The sequence below is a fragment of the Rhinolophus sinicus genome, chromosome 15, assembly GCF_057876585.1.
Source record: "Rhinolophus sinicus isolate RSI-liver-muscle chromosome 15, RSI-T2T, whole genome shotgun sequence".
In the NCBI taxonomy this organism is placed as follows: Eukaryota; Metazoa; Chordata; class Mammalia; order Chiroptera; family Rhinolophidae; genus Rhinolophus; species Rhinolophus sinicus.
Genome location: NC_142515.1, coordinates 10119932 through 10142694, shown reverse-complemented (window position 1 = coordinate 10142694; position 22763 = coordinate 10119932). Strand labels below are relative to the sequence as shown.

At 50.4% G+C, this 22763-nt stretch overlaps 1 protein-coding gene across 2 annotated transcripts in view; it reads right to left on the bottom strand.

Annotated features, from left to right (window-relative positions):
* CACUL1 (CDK2 associated cullin domain 1) overlaps positions 1-22763 on the bottom strand; it is a 227540-nt gene that overhangs the window by 182587 nt on the left and 22190 nt on the right. For both annotated transcript variants that reach the window (XM_074338983.2, XM_088791834.1), the window contains 2 exons: positions 16920-17049; positions 15832-15924 (listed from right to left, as the gene is read on the bottom strand). In XM_074338983.2, coding sequence (XP_074195084.2) covers positions 15832-15838 — 7 coding nt within the window. In that variant the 5' untranslated portion in view covers positions 15839-15924; positions 16920-17049. The remainder of the gene's footprint in view (positions 1-15831; positions 15925-16919; positions 17050-22763) is intronic.

The window sequence follows — 22763 nt, the reverse complement described above, 5'->3', positions numbered from 1 at the left end:
CAGACCACAGCCATCACCCCCCGGATCTCAGCCTCATTGAACCTTGCTCCTGGGGCTCCTGGGGGCCTTAGGAACAATCTGTCACCTCACTCCACACCCACCATCTTACTTAGTGTTGCTCACAAGCCACTCAGGGGCTACGTCTCTCACCCTGCCCCTTGCGCTGGTGTTCATACACCATCTCCCAGAGCCTAAAACCTTCCAGGTGCCAGCCACCCATGTTCCCTTAGCCCTCACTATATTCCAGGCTCAAATGGCACAGGGGCCTTCCCGGTCAGGTCTTCACATTGTCCCAGATCCCCAAGCAGCCCTGCTTGAGCCCCAAGTCTCACAAAGTTTCCCTAAAGTAGCTATTTCTATTTTTCGCTTCATGAGGCGCTCAAACTCAGTCCTCGAGCCAAGGATGGAGGGAATCCAACAGTATACGCCCATCCTAGTACCCCTCTCGGCCCCAGGCACACGGTGCCCAAATCTTCTTCTCCTCCTTGGGCCAAGTAGAAATATCCTTTATGCATATATATTTTTTAAATTTCCTTCCTGCCTCATGACCTCAAAGCAGAGCAGTCCCTGAGGTACAAGACTAGAGGCTATACTCTTACTGTCCCTATTTCTCAGAGGAGACACGAGGCTCAGAAGGCCAGGTGGCTTGCCCCAGGTCCCACCAAGCTAACAAAGGGGACAGCCAAGGCCTGAGCCTCACGGGGCTGACATCAAAACCAAATCCAACGTCTTCTCAGCCTGTCCCTCAATGCCAGTAAGAGCTAACGTGCCTGAATCCTGTAAGACCACAGGAATTGTACAAACCTCCGATTTTTCCAGGTCATCAACCACAATTATTTTTATAGGCACAGGGTTTTACTTGCTCCAACCATTGACTATCTTTCGGAACGTAACTGCAAACAGGACCAAAATGAGTGAAACTGCAAAAATGTCTCACTTCCAGAGAGCAGCCGCAGGTCAGCAGGTACCCTGGCAAATGGGCCATCACAAATAGCCTCTTTGGTTGGTGCAGGGTTGGTCTTGCAGGCCTTGATCCCCCCCACCCCTGCTCTGCTAGCCTTCCACGCAGGTCACCAGGAGCCCACTACCTCCAGGTTTCAGTAGAGACATCCGTCTCCTCTCAGCAAGTGAGAGGCCACCACTGCCGTCCTTGGTAACTCAGTTATTCTAGGCTTCTGCGAGCAAACTCTCCTCCCTTTCCTGGAGGAAACCCTCTTCTTCCTGAGAAAACACAGCTTTGTCCACGAAGCCGGGGTGAACCACATCTGGCTTTGGCCTGTTTTCCAATTAGAATCCAGATGTGAGCAACCAGAGCCCCAAACCGGCTGCAACTGAAACACAACAGTTCTAGAAAATAGCAGACAAGATGACCTTGAGATTCAGAACCCTCCAGATGAAGCCACCACCGTCCTTCCCAGAGAGTGATGGAGAACACAGAACCAATGTCTGCCCCAGCAGTTACATAGCAGCAGACCTAAGTGGAGGCCTGGCCTGGGAGGACAAAGAGAGAGAGTGTTTGCTCTCCCTTGCTGGATAAAACTCATCAAAAATCCCTGCGTTCCCAGTGGATTATGGGAAGGGGAAGATATTAACTTTACAATAGAGAAACCTGACGGGCAACAGCTAAACCAAGTAAGTGACCACTGCTGATAAGTCATGTTGGTCTCCCAGACCCTGATCTATAAAGCACTAAGGAGACTTCACTTCTTAGTCGTCTTCCCAAATCCATAACCTCAGTCTACCTGTGAGAAAACATCAGGTCAACCCCAATGGAGGGACATTTTATAAGATACCTGACTGCAGGTAAGAAAAGGCAGGGAAAGATGGAGAAAACTGTCACACATTGGAGGAGACACATGATGCCTAAAAATAGGATGACACATGAAGACTATAAGAACACATGACAACTAAAAGCCATGTAGGATCCTGGATTCAATCCCAGAACAGAAACAGACATCAGTGGGGAAAACGGGGAAATCTGAATAAAGCCTGTAGTTTAGTTCATAGTGACACAGCAGTGTTAATTTTTCAGTTTTGATAAATCACTGTGGGTATGTAAGGTGTTAACATGAAACTGGATAAGGGCATACAGGAAAGTTGTATTATCTTTCCAACTCTTAGGTAACCCTAAAAATATTTCAAAATAAAGAGTTTTAAAACAAACCCCACAAAACCTTTTTTTTTTTTAAATCCTTGTCTTCTCATAACAGTGCTCCAGGGACTGGCATCTCACAGCCGGAGCCCCAAAAGGGAGCGATCGAAATGGTCTTTCCTCTCCCTCTGCCCGTGGCTCTTTGCCTTCCTCTCTCAGTTGTTCTGTTTGCTTTTGTCCCTCCTCCAACGCACTTGCCCGTCCTCATCTGTTGATTTCACTTCCCTGGCCTTTCTTCCCCAGGGAACAGCCCATCTTTTGGGGTAGAGACAATGCCCCCAATCTTAGGAGGCTGAGCCCATTCCCCAGGGCGGGGCCCAGGGCCAGGTAACTCACACCCTCCACCTGGACGTCGGGATCGGTTCAGATATTGGTCCTTTCCCCAGGTTTTACTCCATGAGAGTCGGGGCTGGGACTCTTTCTAAAATCACTGGAGGAGAGGCAGAGTTTTCCTATTGCAGTTGCCGAGCTGGTAGAATAGAAACCTGGGGCCGGAGCAGGGGGCACCACCACTCCCTTCCAGAATGAAGCCCATAACTAGGAAAGTAGATGAGGGGTGCAGCCCCTGGACCCAGCTGTGCCTCAAGCTAGTGCCACTGTCAGGACTTTCCAGTTCCAAAAGCCAATATTCCCCCTTCTGGGTTAAACGAGTCAGAGCCCAGCTTCTATTGCTCACAACCTCCAGTACTGAGCCCTCAGTAGTGGCAGGCTCTGCAAGTCTCCCCGCCCTTCTCAGCCCTGGGACCAACTGTGCTTGAGCAGGAGGGACTGGACGGGCTCCAACAATCCCTCCCGGACAATGACCTAACTCTGAACTTGGGTTTCCCCGGAAGCAGACCTGAGACAAGGATGTGAGTGCCAGGAGTTGCTTTGGGCGGTGATCCCAGGAAGCATAGGCTGGGGAGTGGGGAAATGAGACAGGGAAGGGTGTTCATGAGCAGGTTATCGCCATGGGCTACTGGGGCTCCATCCTAACAGGGACCCCTGGGAGAGGGCGTAGACCACTGCTCAGTTGCCCACCTGAGGGCCAAGGGAGCGGGAGGTTCAAACACCAAGTTTCATCCATCCTGGGTTGAGGGCTGCTCCTGGAGACATTCGTTAATCAATTAGCATTTCTGGCCTGCCCCACACACAAGGTGGCACATGGCCAGGCACAGTAACAGGTGCCTCCAGGATGGCCCCATCAGCCTGCCTGGAAAGGTGAGTGCCCAGGGAGGTGGGCAGGGCACAACAGCAGATGCTCCATGCGGGACCCCATCAGGCAACGGGGCTCCTGGGCTCCTGCTTGGTTTTCCAGCCCCTAGGGAATCCCCCTGGCTTCTCTCCCCAACCCCCAGGCCTTCTGCTCTACTTTCTTGTCAACACCCCAGATCTCCAGTGATAACCACTTGGGACCACACTCTATGGACATGGGTACACTCTGTCCATCCAGCGGTACCTATTCCAGCAGTTCTGGCTGCACCCCAGCCAGAAGCTCTAGTTTTGGGGTGGCCCCTCCAGGGGTGTCTCATCCTGCAGGAGTTAACTTGGCGTCGCCTGGCCCTCTGACCCCATAACACCTGCCTCTTCTCCTCAACCGGATCCTGCTGTTCCCTGCTCCCGTCCCTTCTTCCCGAGGCTTCTTCCTCACCAGAGTACCTCAGCCCCACATTCCTGCAGCTCCTAAAATCCCTCCTCCTCCATACAACTTCCCAGCTTTATCCTCCCTGGATAAAAGCTTGTGCGTGGTAATTCAATGGGGAAGGACAGTCTATTTAACGAATGGTGCCAGCCCAAGTGGTTATCTTTCTGGGAGAAAATACATTAAACCCTTACCTCAAAAACTATTTGCAAAAATAAGTTCTAGGTGAAATCAATGCTTACATGTAAAAAATAAAACAATAAAAATCACATAATTTAAAAGACAAGAAAATATGAGTTAGGCACTGGGGAATTTTTTTTTAACAGAGATCGGAAATTGAAAATTGATAAAAGAAAGACATTTTCACCAAAAATAGCAAACATTCTCGAATAGTAAAAGATATGTGAAGTAAAAAGACAGACTGACGAACAGGAAACATACTCACGTTTGAGAAATAAAGAGTTACTATCTGTCCTGCAGAAAGAGTTGTCACAGATTGATAATAGGAAGACAATAGAAAAGTGACCAAAGCAAATGGACATAAATTCACTATAAACCAAATCTAAATGCCCGATAAATATATGAAGACACAAAAAAAATAAAAGTGAGTTAGTGGAAAATGCGTCTGAACAGGACGAGGACTTGGTCAGGAGCAGACTGTCCATTTCCACCTAAGCTGCACGGCACAGAACAAGAAAGCCAGGCCACCACGCAGGCACATGGACCAGTTTAAACTCCAGCTCACCACGGACTAGCTGTGAACATGCACTTAACCTGCTTGACTACGAAACAGGGATAATAACAGAACCAGCTGTCAAGACTGCCGTGAGGTTCAGTGACGTGCTGTTCGTAAGGCGCTCGGCTCCGTGACTGGCAACAGAAAACCCTCCATATTTACTAGCCATGGCATATAACATCACCGCCAGGTCTTGCAAGGTGGAGAAAGCACCTTTCTGGATGGTTACAGTTAACTCCCAACCCAGAATCCCCCTGTCAAGGATGGGCTTCTGTTAGGAGTTGAAGTATGTGCCCCATATGTGGAAGTCTAACCCCCACTACTCAAAACGTGCCCTTATCTGGAAATAGGGCCATTGCAGGTGTAATTAGTTAAGAGGAGGTCCTACTGGAGTAGGGTGGGCCCCATATCCAGTACAGCTGGTATCTTTATGAGAAGAGACGTAGAGACAGGCATACAGAGGGAAGGTGGTCACGGGAGAGCAGAGGCAGAGATGGGAGTGGTGCTGGATGAGCCACGACACACCACGCATTGCCAGCACCCACCGGAAGCTAGAAGAGGCAAGGAAGCGTCCTCCCCTACAGGCATCAGAGGGAGCCTGGTCCTGTCCACACCTTGATTTCAGGCTTCTGCCCTCCAGAACTGGGAGACAATAAATGTCTTTTGTTGTAAGCCACCCAGCCCTTGGAAATGAATACAGGTTTTAACTGATTTTCCATTCTTAAGTTTCAAAAAGTCAATTCAATCACAATTAATGTGAACTGTGGGTTAGTCACTTGGGGGGAAGGGTCCCAAAGTATGTTCTCGAACTAAAGGATGTTGATGGGTGTAACATGTAAAAAGATTATGTGGAAAGGGGTTCCCTGGTCAAGTAGTCAGGGAAACACTGGCCTCAACAGAATTACAAGGGCTTCTTTATTGCAGGACTTCTCAGGGCCTTTAACACTAGTATGCATTACGAACACCCAGGAGGGGATACAGGAGTGGCCGAGTCCACATTCATGGGACCACAGAACCCTCTTCTCAGAGCCCCTGGTGGGACTTGTTTCTGCAGAGCAGAGTTTGGAAAACTCCACAAGAGGGAATATGGAGGTAAAGGAGGAAAGGACCCCACCTTCCTGGAGTTTATAGCCCCTCCCCCATGGGAGACACATTTGCCTCCCTCACCCCACCCCCACCAATTCCCTCTTTCTTTCTTTCTCTCTCTCTCTCTCTCTCTCTCTCCTCTCTCTCTCTCTCTCTCTCTCTCTCTCTCTCTCTCTCTCTCTCTCTCTCTCTCTCACACACACACACACACACACACACACACACATTTTATTTGCTGTCCTCCATGGCAAATGGTCTCTTGGTTTCATCTGGGCAATTTTCTTGCTATCCAGTACCACCCCCAACCCCACCTGTCAGTTGGCATTTAACTTTGCCTAATATCTTTAGTTTGATGGGGGAATGAGCTGGCTCTTTAAAAAAGAAGTCAGATTTCCAAATGCTGAGTCATTCCCAGGAGGGAGCAGTGCCCGAGGCAGAAGTAGGTCAGCCTGGGGCAGAGCCCCACCCCCCTCACTTCCCCCCAGGATGAAAAGCACCCACCAGATAAGGACAGCTCACAGGTGGCCCAGGCTCTTCTGAGTGCTGTGTGTGGGTTCACTCATTTAAGCCTCGCAACCAACCCTACAAGAATAAACCATGGTTCTATCTTCCAAATGAGAAAATGAGGCATAGGGAGGAGAGGAGGGCTAGAAACACACTCTTAACCAGAAACGTCAGGTTGATAATCTCAGACATCGCAGCAAGTGGCGTGTTTGCCATTCATTCATTCATCAAACATTTAGTGAGCAGTGGGGGAGGAGATCGGCAGGTACCAATAGAGCCCTGTTTCTAACAGTGGGTAGTCAACATTCGGCTGGGAGCAAGCCCAGTAGCACCAGGAGAGGCACCCCATCTGGACTTTGGGGTGGTCAGGGAGAGCTTCCTGCAGGAAGTGGTCACCGAGCCAGGTTCTGAGAACAACTGGGAGTAAGCCAGGTAGAAGGGCATTCCAGACCAAGGAAGCACATATGTGGCAGCTTAGAGGCCAGAAAACAGCAAAGGTGTTTGGAGGACCTTGGGGACAAGGAGGAAGAGCAAGAGACGAAGGCCAGTTACAACCAAGGAAGCTCCCTGACCCACAGCCACACTTCAAGTCAGAAAGTCTAGATTTGAATCCTGACTCCACCTATTTCTAGCTATGTCACCTTGAGCAAGTTAAACAACCACTCTGGGCCTCAGCTTCCACATCTAGAAGAGGCAGAAAGGACAGTACGTTTCACACAGGGCTGTAGTGAGGGGGAAATGAGCTACTGCGTATCAAGCCCTTGACCTGTACATAGGAAGTACTAAGTGGCATCATCACTGTCCTCGGGCAGGACCAGAGCTCACAGCTACCCTCAGCCCTGCAGACGGGGCCCAGCGGAGCACAGCAGCAGGCCTGGGGCCTCCACAAAGGAAAGAAGGAGTCTTCAAGCCAGTGAGATGCCAGGAAAATCTACCCTCCCATCACTGATCCAAACCTCCAGGTTGCCTCCTCCTTCCCCAGATAAGTGTCTGCCAAGAAATACCACTGAAATTCCAAGAAAGTTCATTTTGTTTCTCCCAGGTCTAAATAGAAACCGCACAAGGGAAAACCTGGAGCTTATTTATTTTCTCCCCGTGATGAAACCAGCCTGACATAGAAAAACACCACAATGCCTGCCTCTCCATCAGGCCCGGTCCTGCCCTGGGCACGTGGAGTACCCCCCAGCTGTGGGGACACGGTCTTGCACTGGGAGTAGGCCGAGGGCAGAGGGAGCTGTGACAAGGGGGATCGTCTCCCCAAGCCTTGGCGATTTGGAAGGGATGCAGGTGGTTTAGCGCATACAAACATCCAGGCAGACCCACGAGCGGGGGCCACGAGCAGCTAGATCATGTCCATGAGGGTTCATGGAAATCCTCGCAGGGATTTTTCAGGCGGACATTGGACCATCCCAGGCTGGTGCCTGGATCCTTTAAAGCGGGATCCCAGAGGTGACCACCTGCCACCCCGGTTTCGTCCTGAGCCGCAGCTGGTGCCTAGACCCTTGATCTCTGTGTTCTCTCAGCCTCTCAGACCCAGTCACTCAAGGCTCTCAGAAAAGTGCCAGCCACCTCGGGAAGAAAGCATGTATTATTCTGATGTACAGGCCACCCTGCTGCTTCAGCTTCCGAGTACCCATCCTTTAAAATGACCCTGATTACAATACATCATACGGAAGAAACAGTACTTTGCCGAGAAAAATTTTAGTTTCATTTATTTAAAAAAATGACTCACCAACTCATGGATGCCACCAGCTACTCTTACAGCACCACGTGGTGGAGTCAGGCCTTGCCTGTCAGAAGAGAAAGGTGAAAGGTGAGAAACGTCCCGCGAGGGACACGAGGACTTGGCCCCCAAGCCCCTTCACTCTGGCTTGTTCCTGTCTCGCGGCATCAGTCCCGTTCTGTAACTGAGACAGCTACCTGGATGCTCGTCTCTTTTGCCGGCCAGACCGTGCCTCGAGTCTCACAGGTGCCCCCTCCTGTCTGCAACAGGGCCCCCCCACTCAGGCCCCAGCACCCCCTCACCTGGGCTAGCACGGCAGCCTCTTCTCTAATCCATCGTATCATTGAAATTAAGTCCTGTGAAGTGAGGGACACTCGCCTCACACTGGCATCCCAGGCCATCTGCTCTAGGGACCCAACACCCTTCCTGGCACTCCCCTGGCACGCCCCTGTCTTCTAATTTTTATTGGACCATTACCAGGTTGCAAGGTGCCAAGGCCTTTAGATAAATTACCTAATTTTATCCTCAAAGCTACCTAAGGAAGCAGATACTACTATTATTCTTATTTTCTTGATGGTGAAATAGAGACTGAAAGGGGTTATTTCATGAGTACAAGGTTATACAACTAATAAAGGTCAAGGCAGCACAGCCCAGGATTCCGTGGCCTGAAGCCCGCGGTTGTCTCCAGCGTTTTCCCTCAGCTCACTGAGCGCCTCCTGCTCGCTCTAGATTCCTCCTCCCTTTCCTTTTCACCTCATCCCATCTCGATCCCTTCAGGTCCCACCATCCTCAGCTGGTCATATGTTACGCACTGGATTGTGTGTGACCCCCACACACACTCCGCCAAAACCCTGATGTTGAAGTTCTAACCCCCAATGTAACTGTATTTGGATACAGGGCTTTTAAAGAGATAATTAAGGTTAAATGAGATCATAAGGCCCTAATCTAATAGGACTGGTGTCCTTAAAGAAGAAGAGACATTTGACACCTCTGTCTCTCTCTGTCTCCCTCTCTCCCTCTCTCAGTGCACTGAGGAAAGCCCAGGTGAGGACACAGAGAGGAGTTGTCTGCCTACAAGTTAGGAAGAGAGGTCTCACCAGAAACCAACTCTGACTTCAATCTTAGACTTCCGGCCTCCGGAACTGTGAGAAAGTAAATGTCTGTTGTTTAAGCCATCCCGTCTGTGGTATTGTGTTCTGGCAGCTGGAGCCGACTAACACAGCATACAAACCAGGTACCCGAGGACGCCCTGCTCCCCAGCTTACTGCTGTCCCCACCCCAGGAAGACAGGACAGTGCCAATCAATAAGGAATAAAAGAGTGTATTCATGAACAGTACAGCCCTGAAAAAACAAAGGGCTAGAAGCTTCTTGGAAGTGGTGGCCCTTAAAAAAAAAAAAAAGGGCAGCAGAAGGGGAATATGACAAGCACATTCTTTTACATAGAGCTGTCCCCTTGTTCCACTTAGTGAGCAAGAGCCTGGGTCCTGGTCTCAGAAACACCTGTGTTTGATTCCCTAGCCTCCTTATGCCTCAGTTTCCTCATCTGCAAAATGGGGATATTAATATTGACCACACCAAGTTGCGTTGTCAGGATTATTAAGAATATATGTGAAAATTTAAAAAGTATTAAATTATAAGTTTTTGCAGTCATCACTCTCCGCATCCTATCCGCCAAAGAATTATTTCTTTACCCAGCCTGGTGATGCCAAAACAGCAATAAAATGAGAAAGACACAGGAGCAGAAAGGAAATCTGCATCCTATTTAATCGGGAGGGGGGAGGGGAAAGAAGAGCCGTGCAGACTTTCAGGGAGAATCTGGTATTGAGTGGAGTGTGAGGGAGAGTTTTGGGGAAAGCAACCCTGTCAAAGGCAATGGAAAGCAGAAATGAGGAGAAAAGCGTTTCTAAAGAAGGTCACACACCACACTGTGAATATTGTCCCTGCCTTTGCTGTCCCTCAAGAGATGGAGTCAGTTTTGAACTGCCTTTAATTACCTCTGAGGTGCGGCACTATATTCTTTGAAAGCAGCTCCCCACAGAGACTGGGACACCTGGGCCCCAGTAGCAACCAGGTTCCATGTCAGAGGCACCTCGAGCTCAGTAGCTGACAGAGTCAGTGCTAAACAAATGATCTTCCTTTTGGCTGTTACTGTGACTCCTAATCTACTCAGGCTGTTAGATCTGAGGCGGGACATCCTCAGGTATCAGCCTCAAAGCCCTGAGTCCCTAATCTCCTTCCCCACATAGAAACCCAACGTAGCCTGTGCGACACTTTTCCTTGAGTTCAGATGCCCCCTGAGAAAGGGGCCTCCTGGCCAGACCACAGCATCCTGGTACAAGCCCTGGGCAGCAGGGGACAGTTCTGGAACGCTGATGGATGGACCCCAACTCTCATCCGTCGGCAGTCCAGGTGCAGCCTCCAACCATGTGATTCGCCCCTGGACACAGAAGTGACTTAGAGTGATCGCCGCCTGGCTTCCTCCCAATAACCTGCAGACCCAGGAGCAGATGGAGACAGTTCAGAGAAAGGCTGCCTTTCTCCTCCATGGGGCTGATGGAGAATTCCGAAGAAGTGGAACCACTTAGTATGCGGCTTGAGACACTGTTGGAGTGAGGGACCTGTGTACCTGAGACTTGCCATGCGTGTGTCTGTCTCAGGAACTGTGAAGACGGATTGGTATTTGGGACCACCTCCTTTAAGCGAGTCTTTGAGATTAACTGGGTTTTGTTCTGGGGACTTTTATTGAGCTTATTTTTCCCTCCAAAAAATATCTTCGTAGTTCCTAGGGCAGTGAGCAAACAAGGTGACCCCACCCACCCCAGTTATGAAGGGCAAGACCTTTCCCCCACCCCCCCATACACAGAGCCCTCCAGCGCAAACCCTGGACATACTGGAAGCCAGACCCAGTTCTCTGCTTTCAGGAACCAGTGACCCCCAAGGGGAATGGGGCCTTGGCTTAAGGCCTGACTCAACAAAACTGTTAGTGCCTGCCCCTAATCAGGTCACTTTCAGGGAGGTACTCCTATTATCCCCACTTTACAGGTAAAGAAACTGAGGTCCAGAGAAGTAGAGCCAGTCACCCAAGGCCACAGAAATATGAGATGGAGTAGGGATTCAATCCACACACTAGGTCCAGAACCCACACTCTCAACATCCCCCCAATACCACAGGAAACAGGAACCAAGCTGCTCCAGGTAGCTCAGGACTGTGGCCTGCGGCCAGTGTGCACTGACGCCGCATGGGGACACTCAGCAGTACACAGCCGGGGCCTCAGGAAACACCTGCCAGATAGGACTCGAAGCCTCGGCTGCTCAGAGCCTCTCAGTCTGCTTCCCCCTGGCCACCTGCAGCTGCATAGTCCTCAGGACAGGAGGCTGTGTGGGAGGAGGCTCTGCAGCTCTTTTGAGGTCTCTCTTAGCCCCCCAATATCCACCCATGTAGGGCTCTGGCTCTTTCATGCTGGCTCCAGTCCCGAAGAAACGCCAGAATCAAATGGAAGCAGCGACTGCCCTGGGCCTCTCCCAGGGACAGTTGTAATTCAGAAGGCCTATAGCACATACCTGGACCGTGCTGCATTGTGAAACCTTGCCCATCCTACTCAGCAGCTTAGAAAGAGTCCACACACTCTGGCTGACGTAATCCTCCCAACAACCCTCAACAATGAGTGAGGCTGTCAGACCATCTCTGTGTTACAGGTAAATCTGAAGAGACTCTGAGAGGGCTTTCCCCACCATCTTAAGCTTTAGTGGAAGAGCTGGCTCTGTACCATGTGCTCTGCTCACAGACTGCCAGCTCCTGACTGCTTTCTTCAATGTTCCCAAAGATCTGAGCACTTGCCTTGAAACACTAAGCCATAAACCAGTACCCCGGACAGGGCAGCCATGTACAGTCACGCAGGTTGCACACTGCACAACTCCAGGGGGCGCCATCCAGTTCAACGTCTGGAGCTCTGTCCTGAGCCTAGAACCCACACAGGCCTGATCCAGCCTCTTCCCCAATTACACAGAGTCCTATGTCCCCTGACCTTATGTTCAGGGCTCCTTCCATTGGGCGTGGCCACATCAACCTGGACAGACCACCGCACTCAAGAGCCTGTCCCACTCTGTTCTCATCCTATACCAAGTCCTGCCTGAGGCCAGGGCATCACCCATGAGCACTGGCTCAAGAAGCCTGACGGGCTCTAGAGCCTGATGTCAGGTTAGTGGGAAATCCACCCCCCACAGCTGCACCTCGCCTGCCCGCCTGTCGGCTCTACCTTCCAATGGGCCCCTCAGGGCCGTTATTCAGGGTCTGCTGCATAAACATCTGCACCGAATAAATAGAGCCTGAGTCACCGGGAAGAGGACTTGAGAGCACAGTGCAGCTACGGCAGCCCCCACACTGGGCCGGGACCAGGCTCTTGCCAGTGTTTCATCCTGCTCAGTTAATTCTCCAGCATCGCTGATCCAACAAGAAGAGGCTTGTAACATGAGGCTTGTGAGCAAGAAGGGGGTAAACACTCGTCCTGCAGACCCACCATTTAGAAAAGGAGTGAGAAATTCAGCTTCAAGCCACAGAACTATTTTATATTCCTTTGTAGCCCCCAAAACGTCTGACCATCATTGAGTGCTTAGTATGTGTCAGGTCCTTTTTGAAATTCCTTCCATGCACCACCTCCCATAGACTCCCAATCAGTGAGTAAGGCACTGTTATTGCACCCATTTTAAAGATGGGAAACTGGAGGCAGAGGAAGGCAGGCTTGAAGATCATGCCTAAGATCACTGCAGAGACCAGCTCTTGAGCGCCACGGTTGTGCCGCTTCCATCACGTGTATGCATTTGTCCCTCTAGTGCTTCCTCTGTGCTGCCATTCTGCCAGGTGCCAGGGATAATGGTGAGCAGACTCCATCACAGGCCTGCCCTTTGTAGAGGTTGGTGGGCAAGACAGGCCTTAATCAACCGCCTGTAAAATGCACCTGTGGTAGGTGTCCAAGGGAGGATGCAAAGTGTGTTAAATGGAGGTTCTTCTGGTCTGGGGGGTCAGGGAAGGCTTCCCCGAAGAACTGATGAAGGTTGATGGATGTGAACAGGGGGTGAGGAGGAATATAGAAAGAGCAAGTTCAGACCCCATGGCAGGAGGCCTGTGGGAGTTCCAAGAAACTGAAGAAAGGCCAGTGTGCAAATCACAAAGAACACTTACTGGAAGATTCCATTTACATAAAATTCTAGAAGATGCAAACTATATTGACAGTGGTTGCCCAGGCTGGGAGATGGGGCGGGGGGAGAGATCACCACGGGTGACTGATCTGTTCATTATCTTGATAGTGGTGATAGTTGCATGGGTGTATACATATGTCAAAACTCATCAAATTGCACGTTTTACATGCAGCTGATTGTACATCCATCATACCCCAATGGAGCTGTGAAGAAATGAGTATGTAGAAGGTCAGGGTGGCTGGAGAGCAAGGAGGGGAGAGGAAGGGATGGGAGGGAGGCCCAGGAGGGCCGGCTCAGCCAGGCTTTATGAACCTCTGAGGACTGGCCCTCTACCCACAGGCAGTCTTAGATGCCATCACAGAGTGCCACACACTGGGGGCCTTAAACAGCAGAATGTATTGTCTCACAGTTCTGAAAGCTGCCAAGTCCAAGACCAAAGTATCAGCAGGTTTGCTTCCTCCTGAGGGTGTGAATCTATTCCACGCCCCTCTCCTAGCTTCTGGTGGTTGCTGGCAATCCGTGGCATTTCTTGGCTTGTGGAAGCATCACCCCAATCTGCGTCCATCTTTATGTGGCCTTCACCCCGGGTGTGTGTCTGTGTCCAAATGTCCGCCTTTTATAAGGACACCCGTCGTGCTGTATTAGGGGGCCCACCCTACTCCAGCATGACCTCATTTTCACGCATTGCATCTGCAATGACCCTATTTCCAAATAAGGTCATATTCTGAGGTACTGGTGATTAGGACTTACTTGAACATCTAAACTTGTGGGGGCCACAATTCAACCCGTAACAGGCAGTGTGAGGAATAAAGAATAACTGAGCGAGACGGGGGAGAGAGGAGGAGAGGCAGGCCAGCAAGCCTGAGTTAGAACTCTGTTCTGTCCCTTCCCCTGGAAGCCCGGCAGTCACATAACCTCTCAGAGCCTCTATTTTCTCCCCTGTAAAACAGAGATTATAACCCATGCTTCCTCTTGCCACCAGGATTATCCAAGATCAAAGAAAAAGATCAGTGGAAGGTCCTGTCTGCCACTGCTGGACCTCTGGACAAGCTCTCCATCCCACCCAACAACTTAGAAAGTTGCCCCTGACGCCAGCCCTATATGCTCACTCGCCATGCCTAGACACTGGTGACTCAGAGGGAAGAAGGTGAGTTCCCTGCCCACACTTCCCCAGTTAGGGGGACCTGCGCTTGAGCACGGCCTCACAGGTATGACAAAGTACAGCTGGGACCATAGGAGCGCAGACTACAGAGCAGCGGCCTCTGACTGGTGCAATCAGGGAGGGCTCCTAAGAGGAGGTACCCACTAGCACCTGAACCCAGCCCCCAAAGGGAAACTGTCCTGGCTTAAGCCCCAAGCCTCAGAGTGGGGTGGGTGGTAGGCAGAATAATGGCCCCCAAAGATGTCCACACCCTTGTCCCCCTGAGGCTGTGAATGTATCACTTCCATGGTCACAGGACTTACAGAAATGAATGAAGTTAGGAACCTTGAGATGAGGAGATTATCCTGGATTATCCAGATGGACCCAATCTAATCACAAGTCCTTACAAGTGGAACAGGAGGCAGAGTGGGTCAGAGATGTGATAAAGGAAGAAGAGGCAGGAGAGGTACAATGCGTGAAGAGAGACTCAACCCACTGCCTTTGAAAATGGAGGAAGGGCCACGAGCCAAAGCAGGCAGGCAGCCTCTAGGAGCTGGAAAAGGCAAGGAAACCGATCCTCCCCTAGAACTTCCAGAAGGAAAGGAGGGCTGCCCACACCTGGATTTTAGCCCATTGAGTTTCGTGTCACACTGCTGACCCACAGAACCGTAAGATAATAAATGTGTGTTGCTTTTAAGCCACTAGGTTTGTGATGATTTGCACAGCAGCACCAGAAAACGAGTACAGTAGGGTTGTACCCTTCAGTCCCCTGGAAGGGGACAGGCTCAGGCAGGGCTCTAAGGAAGTGGGAGGTTTGAAATAAGTGGGAGGTTTACTGCTGACCTTGGTCCCCACCCTCCAACTAAGGTCAAAGTCCTCATCGTGTCTCCTCAGGTGAGAGGGGAGCCCGTCTGACCACACTGCAGGAGGTCATGAGGGACAAGGCCTCAGGCGCTGAGCTTTGGTGACTTGTCTGGGGCTGGGACATGAGCAAAGGGACCCCACAACTGGGCTGTCAGAGCCAGGAGGGACCTCATGTCACTCCTCGACGCATGGCTTTGCTGATGAGAAACCTCAAGGAGAAGAAAGGACACTTGCCTGGGGTCCCACAGGAAGTCACAGGCGGGAGCCAGGATGAGAGCCCAGGTCTCCTAACATGCAGACCGAAGTCCGGGATCTGCTTGGGAATGCTGCAGCCCTGGCAGGAGGGTCCCCCCTTCACAGCGTGGCTTTCTGAATGAGGGTTTTTGCCTAAGCACGGATCTCGGACGCCACGAGTCTGAGATCCTGTACCCGTACCCTCTGCAGGCCTGGCTCAGGGCCATCTCACGACCCTGCCGGACGGCCCCCGGTGGGCCACCCCCATCCCAAAGAAGCCTCCTGCAGCTGCCACACAACAGTTAGACAACTACCAGGGCTGTCACCTAAGCTATCACCCATTCCCAGGTCAGGTTCCAGAAGCTTGTCCTGCACAAGGATTCGTTTCCCCCTCCAGCCAGGAGGAAAGGAGGAGATCCAGCTGGGGCCATGAATATCAGGCGTCTGGACAGGCAACCAGCTCCGCTCCGAGGTGGGCTGTGTGCGGGGGTTGGAGGGAAAGAATGAACATCACTAAGAACCCAGAAAGCCAGTTTCCTAGTTAAAGGAATCTTTCAGGTCTCAGAAAACTCACTGAACATTCCAAATGCGTCCACTGGCAGGTCCTCCCCACTCGGTAGGCTGAGGCGCCACGGCTCTCAGCACTTGTGTTGTCATCCTTGGAAGGCTGTAAAAATGAGGGTCAGCTATTAGTCATTATGTTACTCAATGGAGGAAGGTGCGCTCTGCACAAACAGTAAAGGGTTTTCAAACGCAGCATTACTTCCAGCATCAGAGGGGCCAAACCAGTGGGGATTTGGCACCATGGGTATCCATCACCTTGGCCATTTCGTAAGACGACGTCGGAGAACCCGAAGACTCGCTCCAGGCAGTTTCTCCTTTCTTTTCTCCGAGCATCTGAGATATTTTATGTCATCAAGTGAAGGTCCATTAGCAACGGTCCCAGAAAATGGCTCTTTCAAGGTCAGGGAAGTGCGAGCAAAGGAGCAGAGGGAGCAATTACTCCAAATGTGGGGCTGCTTGGATGCTTTAGGTCTAAGAAAGGGGAGGCATCCAACCGGAAAGAAAGCCACACACCAAGTACTGGGACTGGCACATTCTCTGATTAAACAGGAGCAGTATGACGGCGCAGGCTGGGATCCACAGAAGCCCCACGGCTGGATGTCTTCCTCAGCCTCCCGCCCCCCACACCTGTGGCTTAGCTTCTGGTTGGGCTCCCCCATTGGAAGGCCCCAGCAAGAGGTTGGCGGGGGAGAGGAGAAGGCGATGCGGGAATTAAATCAGGCACCGATGAGCAGAGCCAAGTTCATCGCCCTCTGGCCAACAGCCCTAGGCCCAGTGGTCTACTCCCCTTCTGGTTCTGACACCCCTCCCTGCCCTTCACTTTTCCGGTCTGGTAAGCAACCCATTCCAGGGGGGGCTTCTTTCAGCCCCACCTCCCCTTTGTGAGCAGTCCCTGAGCTCTCTCTCTTCAGGGACCCCACTTGGGTGTCCCCTCTATTCCCTGCCAGGACCTAAATGATCTTCCGACCTTCTCCAGAAATTTTCCTGGACGACGCCAGCCTCCTTCCTAGAGCTGCCATAAACGCCATTGTTCTCTGGATGCTAGTCCGGTTTGCCAAGCCAGTTTCAGACCTCAGAGCAGGGACCAGACAAACATACCGTTCATATCCACGCGGTGCCTACTAAGCAGCTGTCTGGTTGAGCTGGTCACACCTTCAGCAAAAGGCCCCCTTTTCCCTGCCAAGTTCATGGAACAGTGGTCAAGAAGACAAGTGGAGCCGGCGTGAGCCTGGGAAAGAGAAACCAAGCATGAGTGACCAGAGCAAGGCCAAGGAGTGGCATCCAAGGGTGCTCCTCCCCTCTGCCCACCTCTTCTCGCCCCCTTCGGCCAACAGCCTGCGCTGAGCCAAGAGGCAGGGCTCTCCTCAAGCTCTGGCTTCTTGCTTCCTGGAAGAAAGCACATCCACTCAGCAAACATGTACTGAAAGGTTATCTAGGCCACACTGAAATCAGGCGCCGGAGTCGTAAACAAATAGGACCTAGACCCCAGCTAGGCTTCTCACCTCAACCCTACAAGCTTCCACAGACCCACCGCCACGAATATGGGGAGGGTGTTCAGAGGCAGCCTGACCTGGTCAAATCCCGCTTTACCACTTAGTAAGTGGGGATTCCCCCAAATCAGACCATGATGCACGGACGGGGTGCAGGTCGTTTATCTGGGACATGACCCCAGGAAGCACTGGCTCCTGGAAGTGGAGAGGTGTGCCAGGGAGGGAGGAAACCAACAAAAGGTGCATTAATAAGCACCGACCACTGTGGGTGTCTGGGACACTGGGCAGAGCCACCTGGGGTTGTCCCATGGAGGGTGTGGAAGCTGGGCACTTATCTACCACTCTCCTTCCCCCTATTGCTTGGGAATTTGAGGAATTCTCCAGGCTGTCGACTCCCTGGCACATCAGACTAGCCACGCACATGGCCCAGCACCCTCTCCAAGCCAGAGAACACGCTCAGGAAGAAAGGCAGGAAGTCACCAGTGTGGAGGAACTGTCCAGGGGAGCAGGCTAAAGAGCACACTTAGCCTCTCTGGGCCCCACTGTGAAATGGGCACCAGAGTGCTGGGATAGCTGAGCAACAGAAAGTATCAGGTGCACACTTGGCACCTGGCACTCAGTGAGGGCTCTGTCCAGACAGCCATCAGTCTAGACTTACAGCAGTGCCATGTGCCCAACGTGCCACAGAGCTTGGAGGCCCCACAGAAGTTTTCTGACTTAAATCCAGGAAGACTTCCCAGAGGAGGAGGCATTTGAAGAATGGGTAGTATTTGATCAGCAGATAAAGGATCCGATTTGATAACCCAACACTTCTTTCATGGAATCACTGACACTTTATACCTCTGAAATGGACCTCAGAGGGAATCCAGTGATCTGTTCAGAGGAATCTCAGGGCCCAGAGAGGCAAGGGGACCCCTGGTGTGAGGCTTATGGCTCCTCTCTCAGCCTCAAAGCTTCACCTCCTCCAAATGGCCTTCCTCCCGCAGGCGGCTACGGAGGTCAAGGCAAACATTAGTACACATACCAGTTCTTGAAGGACCAGCTGCTCGGGGCTGCCATCCAACTCTCTTTGACATGCAAGAGCCACAAAAAATACCCACTTGTAACTGTGATGAAGACAAGTGTCAAAACCCAGCAGAGGAAATGTCAAAGTGATCCCTGACCCGCAGTCCCTGAAATCTGCCATGGGAGTCTTAGTCTTCTGATTTAAATCTCTTTCATTCTGTTAACATTTATTGAGGCTCTTAGGAACCAGTCCAGAGGGCAGACAAACCCAGGTCAGTGACAATCATACCCTAGAAGAGTGAAGGAGAAGAGTTCAGTGCTGTGGGAGTGCAGATAAGGGAGCAATTACGTGTGCCTGGGGGACAGAGAAGCTGATAGATGATTGGTTCTTAAAGGATGCAGAGGAGTCTGCCAGGCAAAAGAAAATAAGTTTGCGGAAGGACACTCCAAGTAGAAGAAACAGCACTATCAAAGGAGGCAGGCTCATGCCCAGGTGAAGAATCTCCAGGGCAAGGCTGAAGTGGTGGAGAGAACAGCTGCAGGCGTCCCCATGGCAGCTCCAGTGGTTTCCAGCCAGCTTCTGTCCTGATTGGTCAGTGCCTGTGTTTGTATCAGTTGTTGAATAATTTGACTCTCAAGGCTGCTTGGACAAGGGCTGGACCACCAAACTATCAGAGGATTGATAGGATCTGACCGGGTTTTATAGAAACATCCCTTTTTGAGCATAAGCAGGGCAGGCCTGCTGCCACGGAGGCACGCAGGCCAGAGCCAGCCCTCAGCTTCTAGGGCCTGTGTGCTTTGCCACCACACTGCTTGGGTGTCTGGTGAATCCACACACAGCTATCCTATGAATCCAAGTCCCACACTGCTCAGTAAATTAGAGTCTCAGAACTTGAGCTCTGGAAGGGCCCTCAGAGGCCCCGCCCAGTGCACGTCCCTTGTTTGGCAGATGAGTTACCAGAGATGAAACTGGAACTAATAACCCCCTCGATCATCCGGCCAATACTGGATGCCCCTTCTGTGCCAGGCACTGTACGAGGCCTTAAGGACAGAGCGGAGAATAACAGCCACGGCCCCGCCCTCGCGGCCTTCACACACTAGTAGAGGAAACAAAGTATGAAATAATTGAGATTGTGCGAGGCTTTATGAGGGAAATAAACAGAGTGCTGTAATGCAGCGGTTGGCAATGTATGGCCCGCCGGCGAAATCCCACCTCAGCCTCTTTTTGTATACCAGCAAGCTAAGAACTCTTTCACACTTGTAAAGGGTTGTGAAAAACAGAAAAAGAATATGCAACAAAGACCCTGCAGCCCCCGAGGCCTACGATGTTTGCTGTCTGGCCCGTAACAGAAGAAGTCTGCCAACCCCTGTAGAGACGTAGTGGGCGGGAGGCTCTCTAAACTAGCAAGGTCTGCGTTCCTGCCTTGTAATATGGCCTCCTTCTGCTCCCCCAGAGCTGCCTCCACCTTAAGGAGGATAAAACATTGAAATGGGTCGTCAAAAGTTCACCGGAGTTGGCAACCTGCCTGTAGCCAAGAGTCCGGGTTTCTGGATGCCTCCTTCCCCACCTGCTGTCTGGGGTCTCACTCGAGTAACCTGGTTCTCAACTTGGCCACAGCTGTGCCTGCCCCTCCCCAACTAGCAGACAAGAGCCACACAGACAACAGCTCCTCCCATGGCCCCCTAACCCCTCCACTCACCTCCAAGTCCTGCCTGAACTACTTGGTCAAAAATAGAACCACGTGATGTCAACTGTAATTGACAAAAAATTTTTTTTTAATTTAAAAAAAGTAAAACCGTGTGGATGCCTATTTGAAGACACCTCCCTGGAAATCTAACACCAGAAGCTTTGACTTCTTTTATTTCGGTCAAATACGTTTCTCAATCCACAGCTCAAGAGTTCAACCTTACAAATCCTGGCATTTATGTTCAAACAAAATCAAATGTACAACTTTAGCTCCCAGGGAAAGAAAGTCCACAGAACACATTCCAGCAGCAATTGTGAATGGAAACCCACACGAAGCAAGAAGTATGACATAAATCCACAAACTCGCCACGTAGCAGCATCTGTGATACAGTCCATCACATTTCTGTGCAAAATGGGAACCAAGTTGTCTCTTAAGAAAAAGTTTGTCCAACACAGAGCTGTTCCTCTCACACAGCCCATCACCCTGGAAGGTTCCAAAAGACCATTTTGTTCACAATGAAATCTGTGCCTCGTGGAAAATATATTTCACCTGAACAGTTCACTTTAAAATGGTTAACGAGTCATTCCATAAAGTTAAAATAACTCACATGTCCACACAAAGTGATACCATAAATTCTTACTAAGGTGATGGTGAAAAATGATGGATTGAATACATTCACCCGGTTCCTCCCCGAATCCCATTAAAACCATAGTAAGCGATTCTTTAAAGGAATAAACCCACAAGAACAAAAGGGATGAGACACAGCAGGAACTAAATTTTGGAAGATGGAAAGCAGGTGGATAAATTGTAAGTGATGAAGCAGAACCCAGAAAGCCGAGCGGAGAAAGCAGAGACTCAACCTGATTTACACTCAAGAATCCCACACCAGGGATGGGCAGGGCCAGGAACCCTGGCAGTGGGGGTGAAGGTGGGCTTGAAAACTTGATGGTTGGCTGAGAGTCTACCTAAGGAACAGTTAGACCTGATTACGTCCCCCCTCCTCATAGTTGGCAAAACATCCCTTCTGCCCCAGCAGAAGTCTAGAAACTGATTTTGTGGAGGAAGGAAAACAGAATCTCTATATTGGGGAGGAGCCGTGGGGAGGAAGGAACTGTGCTGAAACAGGAAATTAAATCAAAGCTTACATATTGGATACATGTCGTCTTCTTCCTCCACTCAGATCTCAGAATGCTGGCAAAAAAGCAGGAGATTGGAAAATTCTTCATTTGGGCATCTGACCAATCAGAGGAGTTCCAGGTGCCAACATACTTGTTTTGTGTCCTCAAAGGACAAATGGTAGATAAAAATGTTTTCCCTGCTGGCTGGCCCGATGGCTCAGGTGGTTAGAGCTCTGTGCTCCTAACTCCGAAGGCTGCCGGTTCGATTCCCACATGGGCCAGTGGGCTGTCAACCACAGGATGCCAGTTCAATTCCTCGAGTCCCGTAAGGGATGGTGGGCTCTGCCCCCTGCAACTAAGATTGAACATGGCACCTTGAGCCAAGCTGCCTTCCAGATGGCTCAGTTGTTGGTTGGAGCGCGTCCTCTCAACCACAAGGTTGCCAGTTGGATTCCTCGACTCCCGCAAGGGATGGTGCAACTAGCAATGGCAACTGGACCTGGAGCTGAGATGCACCCTCCACAACTAAGACTGAAAGGACAACAACTTGAAGCGGAACTGCACCCTCCACAACTAAGATTGAAAGGACAACAACTTGACTTGGAAAAAAGTCCTGGAAATACATACTGTTCCCCAGTAAAGTCCTGTTCCCCTTCCCTAATAAAATCTTTTTTAAAAAAAATCTTTTTTTTTCCCTGCTTTTCTTTCAGGAATACGTAATTTGGAATTGACTTCTGTCAGAGAAAACACAATTTCCTGCTTTATTTCCCCCCATTTGTGTTTTAGATGGGGGAAATAGTATACTGTGTTTGACATGAATGATTACAAGTTTACAGATTCTACTCATGTTGCTGTTGTTACTAGTTTCTCGAGACAGCTGAACTAAATCATCCTACAACAGGGCTCTCAACTTTACCTGCAATTAGAATTACCTGGGGAGCTTTGCAAACATACCAAGCCCAGAGCCCCACCCTTCAGGGATTCTGATTTAATTAATCGGGGAGGGGTCAGGCATCATAGTTATAAGAGCTCCCAGGGTGATTCTAATGTGCAGCAAAAGTTAAAAAATCACTGAAATGAAAAACACTGAAAAAGGAAGCCTGAAGTTGACAAGCCTATTCATTCTGTCAGAGTGACAAATCAACATTTTAGTGTCTATTTTTAAATATGACTAGACAGGCAAGAGTCACCAGATACCTGAGGAAAACTTCTAACATGAAAGACAGACCAAAACAATCAAGTATATACAAGCAAGTGTGAGGAAACAGACTATACAGGAAGAGAAAAATCTTTGGGAGAAAGGGGGAAATCATTAATTTCTCAGATCTTAGATGATCAAAAAATAAAATAGGAAAAAAATTAAATCCATGAAATCAGAACAAGATACTATTTTAAAAAGGAAACACTCAGACTTCAAGAGGCCCAACATCAAAATAGGCATCCCAAGAAGAGAAAGGAAACAGAGGGGAGAAAACATCAAAAGAAATAATTCAAGATGAAGGACCTGAGTTTCCAGGTTGAAAGGCTGACCAAGTACCAACATAATGGATAAAACAAAAACCTCCAAGAAAGCATGTGATGATTACATTTCTGAGAGATCGGGATCAAATATATGGTGATGGAAGGAGAACTGACCTTGGG